Source organism: Monopterus albus, unplaced genomic scaffold (assembly GCF_001952655.1).
Source record: "Monopterus albus unplaced genomic scaffold, M_albus_1.0 scaffold36.1, whole genome shotgun sequence".
In the NCBI taxonomy this organism is placed as follows: Eukaryota; Metazoa; Chordata; class Actinopteri; order Synbranchiformes; family Synbranchidae; genus Monopterus; species Monopterus albus.
Window position 1 is genome coordinate 150,923 of NW_018127916.1, and position 17,348 is coordinate 168,270.

General features: G+C 39.8%; 2 protein-coding genes across 2 annotated transcripts in view; both read left to right on the forward strand.

Annotated features, from left to right (window-relative positions):
- The window catches only part of patz1 (POZ/BTB and AT hook containing zinc finger 1), an 11,301-nt gene extending 2,278 nt beyond the window's left edge, over positions 1-9,023 (forward strand). Inside the window, exons 2-7 of the mRNA XM_020597961.1 lie at positions 4-644; positions 2,504-2,567; positions 2,667-2,838; positions 3,929-4,087; positions 6,584-6,796; positions 7,236-9,023. Coding sequence (XP_020453617.1) covers positions 4-644; positions 2,504-2,567; positions 2,667-2,838; positions 3,929-4,087; positions 6,584-6,796; positions 7,236-7,714 — 1,728 coding nt within the window. The 3' untranslated portion in view covers positions 7,715-9,023. The remainder of the gene's footprint in view (positions 1-3; positions 645-2,503; positions 2,568-2,666; positions 2,839-3,928; positions 4,088-6,583; positions 6,797-7,235) is intronic.
- Positions 9,024-13,940: 4,917 nt separating this feature from the next.
- tgfa (transforming growth factor, alpha) overlaps positions 13,941-17,348 on the forward strand; it is a 7,027-nt gene continuing 3,619 nt past the window's right edge. The window contains exons 1-4 of the mRNA XM_020598021.1: positions 13,941-14,288; positions 15,005-15,160; positions 15,242-15,421; positions 16,685-16,799. Of these exons, the coding sequence (XP_020453677.1) occupies positions 14,249-14,288; positions 15,005-15,160; positions 15,242-15,421; positions 16,685-16,799 (491 nt within the window). The 5' untranslated portion in view covers positions 13,941-14,248. The remainder of the gene's footprint in view (positions 14,289-15,004; positions 15,161-15,241; positions 15,422-16,684; positions 16,800-17,348) is intronic.

Here is a 17,348-nt window from a genome sequence, read left to right on the forward strand (position 1 = left end):
GTGAGGACGGGCGGGGAGTCGTGGGTGCCAATGTTGGATCCTGTCGAGGGACTGTCGGTTTCCCCATCAACGGAAATAACGGGGAACGCGTTTCATCCCGACGCTGGCTCCCCGGGGTCAAAGCGGTGCAGGGGGAGACCAAAGAAAGCCAGCGGTGTAGTGGAGGCTGTACACTTTAATCACAGCACCCAGAAAGACAATGGACTGTTTCCTTGCGGGACTTGCGGTAAAGCGTTTACAGAAGCTTCCCGCTTGAAGAACCACGAAGCGCAACACGGAGCCTCCACCGGCGGTGTAAACAACGTGGGCGAGGGCCTGTCAACAGCGGGCGCCATGTCTTTAATGTCTCAGCCTGGCCTGGTGGAAAACGGTGTGCTGTTACACGGAGGGCTGACACTGGATAACGGCCGCAAACGAGAGAGGACCAGGCGGCACGTCGGCTGTGACATTTGCGGGAAAGTTTTCCGCGACGTTTACCACCTGAACCGACACAAGCTCTCCCATTCCGGAGAGAAGCCGTACGCATGCCATGTGTGCGGGCTCCGGTTCAAACGCAAAGACAGGATGTCATACCATGTGCGGTCCCATGATGGATCAGTCGGCAAACCTTATGTGTGTCAAAGCTGTGGTAAAGGGTTTTCACGGTGAGTTGTATTCCCACTGACAGCATGTTTTGTGTTTTTTGGAGGTGTGGGATTCCAAAATCTTCCAGGACACTGCGCAGTTTCTAGTGTTGTTTGCCACTATGAACACAGGGCCAACTCTGGGAATCTGTACATGACAAACAATAGCCTACCTGAAGGACAGTCACTGCAGGATTCTGTAGTCTCAGTCACAGAACTGTGAGGCCACAGTTTCACAACAAAGCAAAAATTGAAGCAGTTACTGTCCAGTTGCATAGATGCATGGTGTGGTCAACTATTTTATTACCAGCACCAGGATCTAGATCTAGTTTGTTAAATAGGCATTCTTGTGAGTTGACCCAACTTGTGCTGTGACAGTCATTGTAAAAATGTAAAAGTTTTGTCATTGTCAGTTTCCCAATGACTGACTGACAGTCATTGGGAAACTGTGTAATGTGTAATTTGGCTTCAAACACACCAATTTCCCAGAATCAGCATTGCAGACCCAGTGACACCACCTGCTGCTGTGGAGGTTGCAATACAAGAGAAATAATTATTAATAAAAAGCAGTCATGTTTACAAAAATGCACAAAGAGGATGTTTGAGGGAAAGCCATTGCAAAATTAGTTTCATCAGGTTAGCCACTTTCAAGAAAAAAAATGGTTCGGAGTGAGTATTTTTTGGATTATCTCAGTACTTGGCATGAACGAAGATTTATTATTGGTTGTAAAAACAGGCCTTTTAACTGAAGACTTAAATTTTAATGGACTGCTTTTGTCTCAGGGTCCTCATTGTTTATGCTCAGTCACAATGTCATGGCTTAATAGAGCCCTTGAATAAAAAGGAATTTTTGTACATTTTATTAGTAACACCTGTCTGTTGTGATAAAGGCACAATGTTTTATGTTGAGAGCTCTTTTGATATTTTTTGTTTATCTAGAATAGGAAACCTATTAGTGGCCCCATGCATAATTTTTTAGCCTGTGCTCATGCCAGTGCCACTCACATAAGCTGTATTAACTGCCCTATAAGGCCAGCTGATGTTACAGAGCTCATCAGTCTTTGGAGAGATCTTATAAAATACTACATTACTTTAAACTATTATATTAAGTCCTTGGTATACTGAGCAGACGTAGATTCTATAGTTACTTTCCCCAGTGTGCACATTACTGTGTTATTTTTGGTATATTTTATTTAATTTTTTTTTTTTAAACTAGATATGGCTTTCACATGACACATTCAACCCGTGACAAAAAAGTCCTTTCTTTTTTTTTTAATCCATATGTATTCTGGGAAAAGAAACGACATGTTGGGTAAATGTGACTGATGGAACTAGACTGCACTGTTTGTTTAACAAGACATAGCTTCCTGGTTCTGCACAGTCTGAGAAACGAGCAAAGCAAACTAGTTTTTAAGTTAACATTTAGCCTCGAATAACCCTCGACATGTATAATGATCCCACAGTAAATTGTCATAATTCCCCAAATATTTAATATTTTGCCTTGCATGCCTTTTTGATTATTATTTTAGAAGCCTCAGTTTATGATATTCTAAAGGATTTGGCTTGTAGGTGGATTGTGGTGGGTCCTGAAGAAAACTCTTTTAAAAAGCAGCACCATAAAAATTTAATAACATTCAAATACTAAGATGGCATGAAAATAACTAGGCATGTGGTTGCTGAGGTAGGTCTAATCATTTCACATATTAGTTTGCATAGAACGCCTCCCAGAGTAGTACCCAGTTAAGGAAGCTCAAACTAGAGTCTTTCATTAGATTGTTTTCAGAATAGAGAATTTCTTAGAGTTCATGTGAGGATTACTGTGTGGAAATGATCATGTTCTTAGGTTGGGTGGGCATAAGGTTTTTTTTTTCTCCTTTCAGACCAGATCATCTGAATGGACATATCAAACAAGTTCACACAACAGAGAGACCCCACAAGTGCCAGGTAACTTTTAAGATTGATATATCAAGGTTAATGTATTCTCAAAACCCACAGCTAAATCCTCATGTGTGACGTGTTAATATGTTGATTTCTGCGCTACAGATTTGTAATGCCTCTTTTGCTACAAGAGATCGGCTCCGGTCACACCTTGCATGCCACGAGGACAAAATCCCCTGCAAAGTTTGTGGCAAGTTCCTACGAGCTGCCTACATGACAGACCACCTCAAGAAACACAGTGAAGGAACCCACAACTACTGTGGTATTTGCAACAAAGGTAATCTTTAAAAAAAAAAAAAAAAAAAAAAAAAAAAAAAAAAAAAAAAAAAAAAAAAAAAAAAAAAAAAAAAAAAAAAAAAAAAAAAAAAAAAACTACAACAACAACTCAGCATACCAAATACTCACACACTGTCCAGGCTCCTCTGAGACAGCTCTGATCCGTGTACTGACAGATGTTCAGAGTTTGTTGTCTGTAGCGACAATGACATTCTGCTCAGACATGCTGTATACTAATAGGAGAATGACTGGGCTCTGAAGCTATGGCTAGACTGCTTTCATTATTATATTTTATTTACTAAATGTTTGTTTCTAATGTAAACCTGTAGCCTGGTCCAGAACACCTAAGGTTTCCCATAATACATGAGGGTAGTCTCACCTGGGACTGTGCAAGTTGACTTTCAGGTTGAACGTTGTGCAGCATTATCTGGCAATGCAGTGTCAGCCGACCAACCAGATATGTGCAAGTGAATGTACCAGATATAATACAGTTCACCTCGTGAGCTTTGAGAAAGAGAATAAGAACATTACTGCAATGACACCTCACAGAAGTATAAACTGAACTACAGTGCCTTTGTTTGTTTGGTCTTCAAACTGAACCTTGGTTCATATTTTATATTCTCACCAGTAACCAGTACCTCCTACTGGCACTGCATTGGTTTGGTAAGATTTTTTGTTTTTTGTCTGAACATATCCTCAGAAGCAGAGAGCTGATAGCATTTTGTTGTACCTGTAGGTGCGTCATTTGGCAATAAGAGGGTAGATGAAAGTCTTGGGATTAGTTTTTCAAGAACATCTCTTTACAGTTTACATCACACTTTGCATTAAAATTCCTTTACTCCATAGCTGATAAAGTTCCTCGGGTGGATAAATGGGACCCAAAGTGCTTGAAAAGAGCTAGTTTGTTTACGCAGGGCAGGACCATTGGTGTCCCAGACTTATTTTAGTTTTCATCACTTCTGAGCGTGTTTCCAAGCCTGTCCTTATTAACAGGACGCCTCTCTCATAGCTAAGGCCCCCCCCCCCCCCCCCCCGCGTCCCCCCCCGAGTGTGTCAAACAACTGCTTTGTTCTTTGTTCTTCTGGTCCCAGGTTTCTCCACCGCATCCTACCTTAAGGTGCATATAAAGACACACCATGGCTCTCCACTGCCCCCCTCTGCCACAATGCACACCTTCCCTGAGCCAAGGGGGGAGCTGCAGATGCACAACGGCACCCCTTACCACATGGGACGCCAGTGCTCAGTGGAAGGCAAGCAGTCGCCCACCCCATCCCAGATTTTCATGTTTCTGGCTTTCATTTGCTCTGCTGCTTTTCGGAGAAACATGCTGCTGCATCTTTGTGTATGTTTAAAACACAAGCATACATCAGTCTCTGCTGCCAAGCTTTTCATTTAAACATTTACTATCATGCAGTTTCATCTGCTGGTTGTCTTTCTGTTAGCTAATTGCCACTTGTTCAGAGGGGGCAGTGTCGAATCTCTCCGTGGGAGGCAACTGGAAGTTGAGGACATTTGTTGAAAAACTTTTCTAACTACTACACAATTTTTATTATGAGCAGCAGATCCCACGATTAGGCAGGTAGTCATGTTGGCTGAACAGGGAGGGGTCCACATAAAGAGCTGCAGTGTGGGAAACAAGTGCGCTCACAGTAGTTGCATGTCTGAAGTCGGGATCAAAGAAACGCCTGCAGAAAAGAATAAGCAGGGCATCTTTTGCTATAGACCAAATACAGATCAATATGACAGTCAAGTCATTAGGTCACATGCATTCTACATAAATGAAGCTGCAGTGGAAATCATGACTGTCTGTAGTTTGATCAGCAGAGGCGTCTGACACGATGTTACTAAAACACTACAAGTCACTCAAAGAGTTAACTCTTTATGTTTCCATTCTCAAGCCTAATAATGATTTTAAGTTCATATCATCACATCCAGTGATTGAGCATTTCCACTCTTTCTAGACTTTGGAGTTGACAGTTCCTACTTATAACCACATAAGAATGTGGGGTGCTGAGTCACTTTTGCTTTTTTGTGTATGCATCTGTCCAGCATGGCCATGGCAGCATCTGATTAACAGCGTCTGTTCCTGCTCGGCTGGTCCATCAGCAGTTGTTCAACAATGCACAGTGTTGCACGATTGTCCTAATGTATGCTCCATTTGCCCTTTGTTTATTGAAACTTTTGTAGTTGTGCCATTTTGTTTTTGTGGGAGAACCAGTAGCATAGAGACAGTGCACAGCAAACTGCGAGCCACAACTGGCCAAAAGTATATGGCAGAAAATCATTTTCTCTCTTGATTTGTACTTGTAACTGACTTGGGACAAAAGTTTTGATTTCAGTGAGAATAGTGCTGAAACAATAAGTCAATTTACGTAGATAATAGCTGGCAATTATTTGCTGACTTTGATGCCCTGTGCAATTTTGGTCTTATTATTATTATTATTATTATCATTATTATCATTATTATTATTATTGCTATGCTTCAGCTGCATCACCATATTTATCCCTCCTGAGATCTGTTGATAAAGACATGAAGTGTGGCTAGATCACTTGTTCTTACTGTTGAGATGTTGGCCTATGACATCATGAATTTGTACACGTAACAGATATTGGGTCAGGTTCATATTAAGTATGAAAACCAAGGGAACTGTGGCAGGCTGTGTATTGATGTGTAGTTCAGGTAACTTCATTCGTGATTTGTAAAAATTAAGTGCAACGTTTGTAATATACATTTTTTCTTGGAGCGAAGTCAAACAGTGGGAACATTACAGAAGATCTGTTCATATTACAGAGATGTTAAAAACATTGTTGGACAGTTTAGCCTGCAAATGTTCAGCAATGTCACTTGATGAATTGTTTATAATGTGTGTCCTTAGGCATATTTTTCTGGTTTATTTGTTTGTTCAGGTTATGTTAAGTGTAATTTAGACCTTTATATTTATTTATTTAGCATTGTTTAAGTTGTGAGAGGATTAGTGGACTTAAATAGGTTGCGAACACACAATGTGAGCCAACACAAGAGAGCTTAGAACTCACACAGTGAGGAAATCGTTGAGCGATAAAGCTGATGCGTGATCAGAAAAGGCTGAAAATGTGATTTACACCTGGAAATGGCCATGGCCAGAAATGTGTACTGTCACTATATTTACTGCAGTTTTCACTGTGGTCTTCATTGAGGTGTCATGCCATATGTGAGACAAACAAGATGTGTGTGAACATTATACTTTGTTATACAGATTATGGGCATTTCTCACAGGGGTATTCTGACGCGTTACAAGTGGACACACAGATGTAATGTTAATAATGACTGTGTTCATGTGGGTGTGTCAGTGAGCATACATAGTAATGGAGCCCGACATTGTTACACCTACATTAAATGTGGTCATTTATAATGATTTTAATTACACCTGTTTAAGAAGTCAACGTGCCCACTGTGAGAAAGACCTGTACTTGTTAGTTTGTATGGATTATGTTAATTATTTACAAGTCACTCAGTTCAGAGATTTGGTGTTTTCTGAAATAGAAACAGGGGGAAAAAGTTCATTTCTATATAAATGACAGCTTTAATGATGGGACTCACTCAGCATGGATTCATTCATACCAGTAAATCAGTCAGCACACTGTGTTGAAGGACAGTATTTCAAATACTAGTGATGAAATGAAGGTAATTCTGTCCATATGGTTTCCGCCGGCCTGTTGTGTCTGTCCCTCCCCCTTCCTTTCTCCCCTGGCCGGGTGCTGTGTAGACCTGTGTGCCAGTCGCCAGCTGCTTTTCACCTCATCTGAGGCAGAGGGTCGCTTTCATGGGCTCTCTGGACACCGAGTTCTTCCCCAGCCTGGCCCTCCAGCCTTGGGCCTGCAGCCTGAGCTGCTCATGGGGAAGCCAGGTGGGGGTCCGTATTTCTGGGAGTGTCGCTCTGATGGGGTGCCTGGCTTCCCCGTCCTTGGGCTTGTCGCAGGTCAGTACAGTCCAGTTGGAGGGTGGGTGGGGGCATGGTGCTAGCATGACCCACTGGTGGGTTGAGCACAGCACAGTTTTCAGTGGACACTGGGCAGATGGACTGAGCTAGATGATTGTATGGTTTATATGCTATAGCCAGTGTTCTGAAGAAACTGTCTTTTTTTTATTTTATTTTATTTATTTTTTTTACCATGTGTAGTTATTGTTTGTGTAAAATCAATTGTCACAACTTGTTCTACTTGTGCTTGGTTCCCTTCTGACTTAACACCTGATGTTTAAAGTTTTTGCAGGTACCATCCAACTACGGTTTGAAGTTGCTTGACAGAACCTGTTTTATAATCCGTTTGTCCTAATTCATGCCTCTCTTTTTCCCATTTCCCCTTGTTCCTCCTTGTACCTCACACCCTTCTTCCTATCCATGCTCTTGTTTACCTCAGACGGGCGAGAAAACGTTGGGAAATGTCCTCATCTGGAGTCAGAAGAATCCGATCCTTCATTTGGGGAGTTGCCTAACGGTGACGAGCTTAAATCTCCACCCAAACCTGACGGGCCAGAGCTCGAGATGCCCTCTCTAGCGTGTAATGGAGCCTCTGTGGGAGCCTTGGGATCCCCAGAGGGTTCCAAAGCCAAGACGGACCCTGAGAAGAAGTTTACCTGTGGGATCTGTGGTCAGGCCTTCCGCACCAAGTCCTACCTCAACAAGCACCAGCACAGAGTTCACAAAGCCCAGAAGGCCCAGGGGGTTTCAGGGTCTGTCTTAAGTGAGCTGGCCCCATCCCTGACTTCTCCCTTCTCCCCTCAACAAAACATGTCTTTGCTTGAATCCTTTGGCTTTCAGATTGTCCAGTCTGCTTTTGCATCTTCACTGGTGGATGCTGAGGCAGGTCAAAGTGGAATTGACTTCGGAGGGAAGTGACATATTTAATAGAATTCTTACAAAACTTCTCCTTCGCTGGACAAACCCGGGTCATCCACAGAGGATGTTCTTTATTTGGGAATAATATTGCCTCAAGACTACTTCTTCTGTTTGTTACTTTACTTCATGTGTATCCAGTATTTTTGTCAGAAACTGCCATAAGTTTCCTACTTTTTTCAAAAATTTCAGAGTATGAAAATTGTGTGTGGTCTTTAAATTGTCTTTAGAATGAAATGACATGAAAGGTTGAAGTTGTGTTTGGCAGGCTTTCAGTTTTTGACTTGTGTTCTTGAGCTTTCTTAGGTGCACATACAGTATGTTCTTGACATGAGATGAATTATTTGCTGCAATGAGTAATTTGTTGTCTGTTAAGCCACTGACTGCTCTGATGTACTTGGTAAATCAACCCTTGGCCATTACAATAATTGTAATGCTTCATATTCCTTATTCCCCTGAAGGCTGTAAATGTCTTTAGCTCAGAGCAACACGAGGGCTGAGTTCTCTTGTTCTCTGCTTTTGTTTTGTTCTTGAGGACAGTGATTTAATCTGGCCTCCATTTTGAAGCAGGTTTTGCTTGGAATCTGGTCATTTTGAATAACTCATTACATTCATTACATTCCTAACAGGCCCATGGCATATTTCAGTACACATTTATTAGCATTTATAAGCAACAGCTCTATACAAAAAAACAGTTTAAAGGCCACTGTTGATAGGTTTGCAGTTGATAACAGATGGTTCTGAAGCACTTTTTTAAAAGCTTTAACTTTTAAATCAGAATTTTTACTGTGTGCACACAAAGCTCATTTGGCACTAAAAGAATCTGACATTTTTTAAATTGAGCTACCTCATAAAATAATACTATAATGCTTTGTTTATTGTAGCTTTAGAGAATAGGAAGTCATATTAAATTAACAGAGTATTTATTTCCATAGTAGCGCCACCGCTTTTTTTTTTTTTTTTTTTTTTGGCAGTGGTGGAAGAAGTACTCACTTCTCATACTTAAGTAAAAGTAACAATAGTGTAAAAATGCAAGTCAAAGTCCTGCCCTCAAAATGTTAAAGTACAAAAGTATCAACATCAAAACATACTTAAAGTACTCAATAATGCAGAATGGCACATTTAACATTAATGTAGATCATATGATTTGATAAGTACTGGTGCATTATTTTTGTTCATTACATTTAATGCTGTAGCCAGTAAAGGTGGAGTTAGTTTTAACCAGCATATATCCTCATAATTTGAAGTACTGCTAGGTGAATTTTCCACCAGAGAGCAATAGTCATGTCATTTTTTGTATTAATGTGGTTGTGAAAAGTAACTAACAAATGAAGTTGTAAAATAAATGTAGTGGAGGGAAAAAAAACATTTGCCTCTAAAATGTAGTGAAGTAGAATTATGAAATAGCACAAAATCAATACTCAAAGTACAGATACCTCAAAATTGTATGCGAGTAAATGTACTTAGTTACTTTCCTCCACTGTGTTTCAGATCTTAAAAAGTGCTTGCAGTCCTACTGGTAGTGATGCCAACGCTTTGAGGTCTGTTGTTGTTCACCACTGACCTGAGCGGTGGTGAATCGTACCCAGACAGATGTGACAGCTGAAGGGATTTGCACAGTGTGAAGCGCATCTTCTAGCAGCTCTTTTAAATGTCAAAAGCCCTTTTATAATTTTTTGATTTGTAAAATGAATTATTAATTTGTGAAGTGGCAGAGGTAAGGAGAGGGAAGCCCTGCCAGCTATACTGTGTGCAGGATAAGTGTCGATGTGAAACTGGGCCTGAAACATGCCTTGAGCTTGTTAGGAATTAGCTTTGCATCCCACTCCTACAGTGACAGTGTTTCCAACTATTCTTTGTTAGGTGTTAAATCAGTTATGTACATTAAACAGGGACCAAGGTCAAGTATATTTTGAGAAATTTAGATTATATTTTATTAACTTATTCACGTCCTTGCTATTGTGTACAGGTTTTCAAATTGTCAAACAAAAATCTTGTGATTTGCTCATTTTTGATACATTTTCACTCTAAATTATGTTAAATGGAGATGTGTATTTGTTGTGTCTTCGGCAACAGCTAGGGAGTAAGAAGGAGGGTTCACATCCTGATCTAACAGCGTCTGGACCGAACAAACATCATGGAACTTTTACAGAGTCGATTATTAAGCTCACTTTAGTTCTGCAGTGTTTCTTCATCACCTACACCTCTTGTACCGACCACCCTCATCTGTCAGTATTGCTTGTGACGTATCATGTGTTTGCGCTTATGGACATTATGTTAACAAGAGATCCATCTTGGTTTATTACAGTAAAGATGTTGTATAGTCCAGGATGTTTCATCAGATTAATGCACAATTGGAGCCATGGATCCACCGTTCTTCTTTTCTTTAATGTGAATATTTTTTTAATCTGGCGTCCAATGGAATGAAAATGTTTTTCTGATGCCAAATTATTTTTATATACACTGATCTACCATAACATTATGACCACTGGCGGGTGAAGTGAATAACACTGTTACAGTGGCACCTGTCAGTGTGTGGGGTATATTAGGGAGCAAGTGAACATTCAGTCCTCGATGTTTATGTGTTGGAATCTGAGTGACTGACAAGGGCCAAACTGTAATAGCTGACGATCGGGTCAGAGCATCTCCCACACTGCAGGGCTTGTTGGGTGTTTCTGGTCTGCAGTGGTTAGTACCTACCAACGGTGTCTAAGGATAGACAGATGGTGAACTGGCGAGAGGGTCATGGACGCCCACGGCTCACTGATGATGAGGTTGATCACTGTAGATTAAACTTGTACATTTCATTCATCCTTTGAACCTGTTAAAATGGTTGAAAATGAGAAATACTGTACATTGGTTTCTATGAAGAGAAACATTCAGTGGCTATAGTGGTGATATCACACCAAGAGTGAGGAGGCTGTTGAATTAGTCTAAAAAATGATCTCTAACTTGTCCTCACGACCACAGTTTTCTCTACCTTTATAAACTGTATTTATCACAAATTGGTGCTCTTCCCAACAGAACTATGGAATAGATTCACAGAAGATGCACCGTGACCTGCGGAGTGACACAAGTGTCAACGAAACAGCCACACTGACTGCTGTATGCACAGTGTTAGGCATAAGGTCATAATGTTATGGCTGATCGGTGTATAGTATACTGCCATGTTTGATTAAGAAAAGCAGTAAACTCACATTTGAGAAGGTGAAACAAAATGACATTTTTTCTTATAAAAGCTGAAATTACTATCAGAATAGTTGAGTAATTTTGACTAATTGTTGCAGCTTAATTTCATCTTCAGCAAACAATGAAAAATCCAAACAGACTCTTCACAATCATGAAGCACAGTGTGCCCTAGTTGTGTGTACACTGAAAGGGGAGGTCTACATTATGTCGAAGTACAGTTGAAAAGTGCCCAATATGAAATGGAATTATATGTTATAGAACAGCCTCTCAAACAACACACACATCATTAAATTAACATATTTCTCATAAGCAAATGTTTTCTTCTGTAAAATTTGTGTCGTGATGTGAATCCAACTGAGTCCACCAGTGAAGGGGCTGTGTGTGTGTGTGTGTGTGTGTGTGTGTGTGCGCGATTCTGTGAAAAGAGTGTGTTAGAGTTTTATCTGTTTTCTGCTTTCGGTTTAATTATTATTTGTGAGTGATTTAGTTGGTTAAATTCAATACATTCCTATACTATTTATGTTTTTATTGCGATTGTAACAAGTGTATATATGATTAATATACACATTCTATAAATATATACATAAATATATATGAACCAACCAATATGATTAATGTTTGTCAATGGTGGTCCTGTACATATTTAGATTTTTCCCCGTTTATCATGTGGAGGGATGTTAAATTATGGCCATTTCGACTGAAAGTCTAGACTGCGTGTTCTGGCGTGTGAGCCAAGCTGGGGGCTGAATGTCGATCACTGGCTGGTGGCAGGAAGGGTTTCACTGTTCACCGCACTGTCACACTGCCAGCTGCATGACTTCTGTCTTTGACCAAGTCTTTTCCCTTTTTTGATCCACTCTGCACTAGTAGTATTTACCCCTTAAAATGTAATAAGGGTTTTGTTATTATTGTTTGAAATCAAGTGTGAGATGCTGTAAGATAATAATGAAACTTTGTTCCAGTGTTTTTCCTGACTGCGGTGTATGATTTGTTTCTCTCATGTTGGTACTCAAGTGTTTTCATGGATTCTATAGAACTAAATGTTTTGATTTCTGCTTTTGGTCTGTTGCAAAGTGCCTTCCAAATACTGATTGTGCACAGCAGTGGATTAAAAAAGGTCCTCTTTTCTAAAGGTTGTACAGAGTGACTCGCATTGACACTTTTGTATAAAAACACACACAGAAAATGTACAATATGTTACCTTGGTATTTTATCATCGTACTCAACAAGATTGCTCTTAAAACGTGTGAGCTACATGTTTTGTTATAACATCTTTGGACACATTTCAATATTAAGCATACTTTTCTATAGATATTTGTTTTTGTACCCTGTTATTGAGTCTCATCTCTCTTGTTGGTATAGAGATGAGCTTCGAATAAATTGAAATTGAAAAAGCTCCTAATTGTTGTCCTGTAATTATTGCTGGTAGTTACTGAGACATGTTTTAATGACGTTGCATTCCTTTAATTGGCCATAGAAAACACTTCATATAAAGGGCTTTCAGTAGTTCTTCCAGTCAGTCTTATCCCTATACTGCCAGACTCCCTTTCCAGCTCAAGCAGAACAAGTCAAAGTGAGATATACACTCATGAGCCACTTTATTAGGTACACCCCTGTACAATGTAATTCAGTGCAACACTTCTGCCTTAACATGTTATCGAAGCTCAAAATGTTTCAGCTTTTGGTGAATTTGTCATAATATAAATTCAATTATAAGTTCTTATTGAAGTCATAGTTAAAGGTGGTGTCGTACTAGACTACATTATATTTAGAGGTGTGTCTATAATTTTGTCCTCCCCAGGTATCAACATGAGAGAGTGAGAATATTAGGAACGTCTCTGAATATAATGTAGTCTGTAAAATTAAACAATACATAACCTGTCTTTATTGTAATTGAGGCAACACTTCTTTCTTTATTATTATTTTGTGTTGATATATTACCATCTCTGACACATTTCTAAATGTATATTTTTTACTTTATCTTTTATGAAAATGTGTCCTTAACAAGCTCCTTGTCTGTGTCCAGCAGATGGGGCCATGGTAAATATCGCAGGCTGCTACATCATCGACTTTCTCTTCACTTGTGTTCACTGTGTGCATCTAAACAAGCAGGTCAACTCTGTACTAGGAAAACTGTAGCTAATAAAGAGACAGTGTGACTGGTGTATAATTACTTTGTTAAAAAGGACTCTCTTTGTCTCTCCCTTTGTGATGAAGCAAACTAATTTACATAGTATCACAGAACTGTCAGCTGATACTTTGAAAGGTAAAGAAGTGAACATCTTAGCTACGTCTATCCCATCAGGGAAATTGTTTTTATTATTGTGTGATGTTTCCTCTGCTGTTAAAATCACGTTTAGGAGAAAAACACACAGCGCACAATGTCCAAGTCTGTTAAAATAACATATTTAAGTGTCTCTGAACTCCTGCACTTTCCTGAAAAGTTTAGCAGCCGTTCTTCACCTGACAGAAGACATCGAGGCTCTACACGCAAAGCCAGAAAGTCACTAAAATAAGAAGGGAGCCTTTGAATATTCACACCATATTTCATGGGGATCTGGCCAATATTTGTCAAGATATCGCACTTTGGACCAAACTGTTGAATGAATAGATGAATGAACACAGGGACCAGAGAAGCTATTCTTTGGCCCCCAAAACAAGCAAGCAAACAAGATAACAAAAATGTTTCAATCTATTAACTCTTTCAGGAGGATAAATCAAGTCAGTTTTATGTATATAACTCAAAATCAAAATTCACAACATCAAATAACTAACTAGTTCAATAAATAAATGCAATGGTACTGTATCCTACAGTACTTTAGAGTTTCAATAAATCTTACATAGCCTAGTTGACATACAAATTAATTTTATTTTAAACAGCTCAGTGTGTTGCAGCATATTCTGCAAATGGCAAAAAAAAAGAATATAGAGCACACTCTTTTCCTTAAACTAAACAATTTAAACAATCAGATAGCGTGGAAGAGGTGTACCACATATTGAGGTCATAATGAGAGGAGACCCCCCACCCCCACCCCTCTCTGGCTCTAATTGGTCAGCCTCTGACAGGATTACACGAGTTTCCTCAATTGGACACAGTGGAGTTGAACGCCGGCGAACAGACAAGAGCACGGTCACTGTTACGAGTAGGTACGAGCTGTCAGTTGATCAGATGCTGGTGTTGGACGGTAGTCGACAGACCTGCTGCTTGGCCACTCATTAAATGCTGGATGTGCTGTCGGCCACCGCTGCTCGCCCTGGAGCCTGCAACACCGTACACTAATGTAGCTACTCAACGTTTCAGTGAAGCTGCCCGTCAGTTTACCATAGTTTAGACTTCAAGTCCTCAAAATGACTCGGATTTTCTGGGATACAATTTTTCTCATAAGCGGTAAGTGGCTAATTTTTGGAAGAAAGTGGGTTTTACTGGAGTGTAGATCTTATCCTGACTGGTCAATTTATGTGTATCACGAAAGTAATGATTTAGGTTTACAAAGGTGACTGTGACACGAGGTTCCTCACTGTTGTTCCCTGATAATTTAGTTTAATTCAGTGGATTACTTTAGGACTTGCAGTAATAGTCACTATAACATTTCTCCTGAAAAATGTATGTTTCTAAGTGGTACTCCATACTTTTTATTGTTTGGACTGAGCTTGTTTGTACTGAGCTTTCTGTACTTGAAGGTACTTAGTTTATCTTCTGTGGGGTCACTGACACTTAATATACCTTTTAAGTTATTCAAAGTGGTTGTGTGATTTTGATGGATTTTTAATGACCATATTTAGTATTTTCCTTTTGGTTTAATCAACCTTTTTACAACAAACTACTCTGGTTGTGTTTATGAACTGTTTTCTTTCTGTAGTTGTGATTGCGTGTCTTCACAGGACCTGATGTATTTATAGGGCTTTGGTCTCATCCTTTCAATCGGTGCTTGACCGTGTTGCTAGTGTTTGGCACCAGTTATTTAATGAAGCATCTATATCACTACATGATCATGCAAAATACAGTATAGGTATTTTTTTTAATATACTCCTGCAGGGACTTGTTATTTTATTTATATCAGAAATGTATTGTATTATAACAGATGTTTATTTTCCTCTGTGCAGGGTCCCTCTTTACATTTGGAGCAGGGCCAAATAATTCAACAGTTATTGAAGCTGGCATTTCCATTGAAACAAACCCAAGTGCTGCTCCAAGCGCCTCCACAAGCAGCCCCACGACCACCCGCAGCACAACTACTACCAACATCCCTACAGTTAAAAGTATGTCTCAGAACAGAAGGGAGGGTTCAAGATCATTCTCAAGCCATAATAAATACCACCTGTTTATTTTCCTCTGTACAGGTTCCCTCTTTACATATGGAGGACAGACCAATTCAACATTTACTGATACTGGAATTTCCATTGATACAAATTCCTCTGCTGCTCCATACATGTCACCAAACAGTTCTGCACCTACAAGCAGAGGAAGTGCCCCGACCACAGTGACTGTGGCTACTACAACTAACATCCCCCCAGTTAAAAGTAAGTTTTTTATTACAGTCATGTCATACTAAGATGGTGGGAAAGGTTCAAGGTCACTGTCAAGCCATTTTAGAGAATAAAAGATCACTGTATTTCAGATCAAATGTGCCAATTGTCCTCAAAGCGGCTCTTGATCAACGCTCATTACAGCAGGAGTTCTCAACACTGTAAATCTTCTTACTGAGCTACAGTGCATCGACATTATGTGGCGCACACTGATAACTGATCCTCTTAGCGTGAGTGAGGGCAGCAATTGTGGTAAATCAAAGACTATGAACTGTATATTCAGCAACTTCACAAAAAAGGAAAGAAACTGCGCCTACAGTATCAGATTATGTGAAAAGCACCTTCCTTGCCCCTAAGGCCAGTTTCTGTCTGTGTTCTTCTCATTCCACTGCCAAAATCACATGGAAAGAGAGAGGGGTTGGTAGGCAGATGCCTCAGGGACAACAGAAGGCTTTCACAGCGTCTGAAAGAAGGAGACAATAGATGTAGGCTGCAATCCAAAAGCCCATTTACCGTTGGAATGGAGTGTGTGACCAAGGCTGTAATGCAGCTTTCTGTCTGGATCTTCATCGTCCTTCCCACCCTGAATGTCACACTGTGGCATCTCTTTTGGCTGCTTGTGCAACACTTACTGTTATTTCAGTCAGTATTGTAGGAATTTGACTGACTGTAAAAGAAATAGCCCACTTTTGTCTGGGTGTTCATTAAATAAGTTATTTTTGTCTGGTTATATTGTTTTGTCAGAGTGAAATCTGAGACGGTTGTTTGGACAAAAAAAAAGGGATGTGCTCTCTCCTGCGGGTTGATGGACAGAGGGTTTTGTTTGCAGCAGCTCAGTTTTCTTTGACTTTCTTGACTCAAATTGTCCCTCCCCGGTAGGGCGAGAGACATAAGCCACCATAAAGCCACATGTAACTGGAAACAAAAGGTGTCAGTCTAAGGGTGGTGGCATGGGTGTGAGCTTTAGGATTTAGTGTGTGTTGTTATTTTGGCTGTCTGCAGGCTTAGGTTATTTTTAGATTTATGATATCCACCTGTGTCATGTTCGGTAATCTGACTAAGGACTCTTGGATTACATTGCATATTGTAATTTAGTGTGGATTTACTTGACTAAAGGCCTTTTGTAGGTAGATGGTTCCTCAAGTGTTCTAGTTTGATTACTGTATATGGGGATGTTTCCTGATACCCTACTGTCAAAGAGAACTGGTCACTGAGCTACTGTACGATTTAAATTTGTCTTGTCATGCGTCTTCACAGAGTTCATGGCTGCAGCTGTTCGGTCTCATTTTGATGACTGTCCACGCTCCCACCGCCATTTCTGCTTACATGGTACATGTCGCTTCCTAATATTGGAGGAGACTCCTGCATGTGTGTAAGTCAAGACTCTTTTAAATGTAAAATGCTGACAGTTTTCTTTGCAGATCCATTGTTCACTAGAAATGGAAGCATATATATTTTAAAATTGTCCATAGCTGAAACAAATTCTCAAAGTTAAATATGATACCCTGCATTTTGCAGTTACATTCTTTCACATACAGTATACTGTCCATAGGAAGATGCTTCACCCATTTCTACATGTGCAATTTAAAACACATGCATTTAAACCACTTTTTTACTTCACTTTGGACCTGGCTTTGCTGTGCAGTGCATCCTGGTTGATAGAGCATTTAAAGGTTTGGAATTGACATTATGTGGGAGTAAAATGCTGCCATCCTTTAAAAGAGACAATAGTAAAATCTCAGATCTAAAGCCATTAGAAAACTGAATTGGAACATTGAAATTGGGGCGATTGTGGTGTTTGTGAGGAGAATCTTAGTGATACAGGAGGCAGCCTTGAGGAAAATGACCATCTCCAAATAGGCTGTAGAAACCAACTTTTACAAAAAAAAAAAAAAAAAATTTTAAAAAAATTATTAAAAAA